Source organism: Rhagoletis pomonella, unplaced genomic scaffold (assembly GCF_013731165.1).
Source record: "Rhagoletis pomonella isolate Grant_MI unplaced genomic scaffold, Rhpom_1.0 Rhpom_scaffold_00002, whole genome shotgun sequence".
Taxonomy (NCBI): domain Eukaryota; kingdom Metazoa; phylum Arthropoda; class Insecta; order Diptera; family Tephritidae; genus Rhagoletis; species Rhagoletis pomonella.
Window position 1 is genome coordinate 81,960,384 of NW_023458556.1, and position 3,844 is coordinate 81,964,227.

Consider the following 3,844-nt stretch of genomic DNA (forward strand, 5'->3'; position numbering starts at 1 on the left):
ACATAGCATGCATTTAGGCGCCTGGTGTTAGCAGTCGCGTCTAAACACATTTTGCTTTTTAATATCTACATTTAATATATACAGTACTGAAAATGTGAAAGTGTGAACAACCCAATAATTTTTGTTCCTATTTAATTTAGGTTATTTTCTTATAAAAATATAGTTCATTCTTTAACTAAACCCGTGTAAATCCAAGTTTCAAACTTTGTACAATATTAAATAAAAATTCAATAAATATTTGTAAAAATTTCTAGCGTTTTTACTTAGATTTTCTCTATAAAGATTCTGAAGTTCTCAGCATTTAACACTTGTACTTTGTTTTACTAGAAACTTGGATTTACACGGGTTTAGTTATAGAATGAACTATATTTTTTTAAGAAAATAACCTAAATTAAATAGCAAAAAAAATTATATGTTAAAACTTGTCAAAATGTGGTGCGGCTATAATTATTTCGACCACTGTATATTAATATTTACAGTTTATTATTATTATTTTTTTAATATTAACATTTACGAATCAATTATATAGAGTGCTTCACAATTATACATCACCCACTTATTGAGAATTAGCGACCAATAATTTGATAATTTTTATAATATTTGTATGAAAAATTAAGTTCATTCTTTAACAAACACCATATCGACAGCCGGTTCGAAAGCGGTCATTCCCGGAATTCGGTTGAAGAACGCCCTATCTCAATTACCGATTCAAAAACGCCCTATCTTAACATATTTTTAATATACGTACATACATTTTTTTCAGTTGAGATACCAAGTTTTTTGGACCAAATTCTGGGATAGGGCGTTCTTCAACCGAATTCCGGGAATGACCGCTTTCGAACCGGCTGTCGATATGGTGTTTGTTAAAGAATGAACTTAATTTTTCATACAAATATTATAAAAATTATCAAATTATAAAAAATAAACAAATTATTGGTCGCTAATTCTCAATAAGTGGGTGATGTATAATTGGGAAGCACACTATAGAGAAAATAAGAAAAACTAATTACTAATTACTATTTTCGCATTTTTTTCTAATTTGCTTATATCTATTGTGGCTTAAAACTACATAGTGCTTAATTGCTAAAATTTTATCAGTGTGCATAGTTGCGAATGCGGCTGTTAATAATTAAAAATTAGTAGTGTACTACTGTTTAAATATCTTAATACTTACCGAGAACCAGGTCGACAGTTTTTAATTTTATTAGTGCCTTTTTCCCTGCCTTTCCATCGAAGTTGTACAGCCACACCAACTCGTCGCTGAATAACGACTGCAGCACTTTCTCCACTGTACCCCTGGATGTTTTTAGCTGCATGATGATGCCCGCCTTTAAATGTATTAGAGTTTATACATATAAATATATACATATATATATTTGATAAAAGAAAAAACTATACTCGTCGTTGAGCAGAACTGTAACTTACCATAGCGTCAGCGTGTGCCTTGTTTTGAAGGTGCTCCTCCACCTTATGCAGTGTTTCCTCCGATGACATTGGTAGCAAACTTTGCAGTAAAGTTTGCTCTTCACTTACCAAGTCACCGGTGATTCGGCTTACACTGCGGTGGGTTTTCGCAGAGAGCACCTTACATTCACGCAGCAGTTGACCCTGCGCTTGAACTTCACAACGCTCGGGCATCTGAAAATAAAATAAAGTGTAAAACAAAGTTTAAACATTTGTTAAATTTAAAAAGCCTACCTTCTCGGCAAGGGCGTTTTCTACGGCGGAAAGCCTTTTTAATATTTCTTCTTGCCGAGTCTCCACTCTTGCAAGGGCAGCCAAAATTTGTTGTTGCGCTGTTGAATTTCATAAAATTTATGTGTAAATTAAAAATTCAATCAACATATGTATGTTGCTAGTTTAATGTACCTGAGTCATTATCCACGGCAGGTTGGGTGGCCATACGGTCGAGGAAAGGCTGGGACCCGTCGAAACGGCGAGATACTCCAGCTACAATGAGAACGTTTCAATTAGGAGAGTTTCACTAATATAATGAATACTGATTCTTCTTACCATTTGCCTGACTGATATCCGGCTCCTCCTCTCCATCAATTATAAAACTGAATTCCATTTCTTCCTAAGTAAAATTATAAAAATAAGTTATGTAACATAGGAATTAAAATAAATGTATTCCCTACTGGAATAGCAAAATACTTATGGTCTATATCTTCTCTCTTAATAATTTGAATGTCTTCATCTATAATTTGAGCTACAAAAATACCTAAATCAGTAGCTCGTTTCTGTAACAATTCTCTACCAAGGCGAATTGAGATATGAATTCGCCGCCCTGTTCTCTACTGCTAATTAGTAGGTGAGAATGACGTATTTTCTCTACCAGTAGAGAAATAATCGGTAGAGAAAAGTTACAGAAACGGGCTACAGATGAGGACACCACGGGCTCCCTAAAAATGTCCCCAACCTTTGTCAAAACTACAACGCCAAAACTGTCTGTTTGGGTTTGCTGGTTGACAATTTTTAGGGATCCCGTTTTTTTACTAAAGAAGAAACTATCTTTTTCTTTTTTACAATTTATAATAAACTGATCTATTTGTGTAATTTTGCTAGAATCCGTAATATCTCTTCGTTCTTCTATTCTTAGAAATAGTTGCTGCAATATTTTATTTGGATTATTAATAATTTTTTTTAAATATTGCATATAATTTTCAAATTTATATGCAGAAAAATTGTCTAAAGGACCGAATTGTTTAACGCAATCACTTAAATGCAAAAGACCATGGACATTGAAACTGATTAAATGTTCGCCATAAAAATTACTAAACAACTTTACAAATTCTTTTAACATTTCATTAGCGACATTAGATTCTACTTGACAAGACTTCTCACAAGAGAGAAGGCGACTACCGACATGCAACAAAAGAAAATGGTAATACAAGTTATTCGGTATGCAGTCTTTCAAGACAAACAACCCCGAGTACAATAAAAATTGCCGGTATTCTGTCGACTTCCAGTTGCTTATTTCATTTAGATCTCGACTGAGTCTGGAAAATTCAGAGGGAACGAACTTATTCAGAAACAATATTTTTTCATTCATCTTTGTTACGTTCCCTCTTTTAATAAGCAACTGGAGTAGTTTTTTAGTTACTCCTAAGTCAACTAAATGCATGGGTTCTAACGGAAATTGAGAAACCATGCCAATATTTACAGATTCTAGCAACATTTCACACTGTCTAAATTCGTCTAAATGATGGGTTATATCTACTCTATTTTTAAACGAACTATCTGTTCTTAATTCTCCTACGTTTTGAGAAAAACAGACCCTTCTTTGTAAATACTGTCCTTGTTGAAGACATTCAGGGCAGCTGTTTTTCCCAGTGTGTGACTTCACGCCAGTTATAAAGGCGCGAGCTGGTGTGTCACATGTAAAAAGTCTTACACTAAATTCTTTTAAAACCTGCTTAGATCCCACCCTTACACCATTCTGACTTAGAATTTTTATCTCTTGGCAAAACTCAGCAAGGAAATTATTAACATGGGATGGCTTACTCATTCCTGAGAAGCAGGCAATAGTAAATGTGATCGAATTAGGAAAAACTTCTACATGCCCCAAAATGGGCCACAATGCCCTATTAGAGCTTTTAAATAATTTCAAACCATCTATACCGACATCTATTTAAATTCTTTCCGTATTTTCTAAAAAATCAAAATCTTTGAAATTAAAATTATATTGTATTCCTAAATACAAAAATTCACCTTCAGTAAAAGGTCGAATTTGAACTATTTTTCTACTTGTTCCCAAAATGGTTCTTGCAGTTAAAGGTAACCCGTTAAGTCCAGCATTATGTAAGGTTTGTAGGAGGTCCGTTAGGCTATTTTGCAAAATATT

General features: G+C 33.5%; 1 protein-coding gene across 1 annotated transcript in view; it reads right to left on the reverse strand.

Moving 5' to 3' along the window:
- Positions 1-2,543, reverse strand: part of LOC118734745 — a 3,648-nt gene extending 1,105 nt beyond the window's left edge. Inside the window, exons 1-5 of the mRNA XM_036464440.1 lie at positions 2,014-2,543; positions 1,870-1,950; positions 1,699-1,796; positions 1,426-1,638; positions 1,175-1,328 (exon numbers count right to left, since the gene is read on the reverse strand). Coding sequence (XP_036320333.1) covers positions 1,175-1,328; positions 1,426-1,638; positions 1,699-1,796; positions 1,870-1,950; positions 2,014-2,071 — 604 coding nt within the window. The 5' untranslated portion in view covers positions 2,072-2,543. The remainder of the gene's footprint in view (positions 1-1,174; positions 1,329-1,425; positions 1,639-1,698; positions 1,797-1,869; positions 1,951-2,013) is intronic.
- Between the last annotated feature and the right edge of the window lie 1,301 nt (positions 2,544-3,844).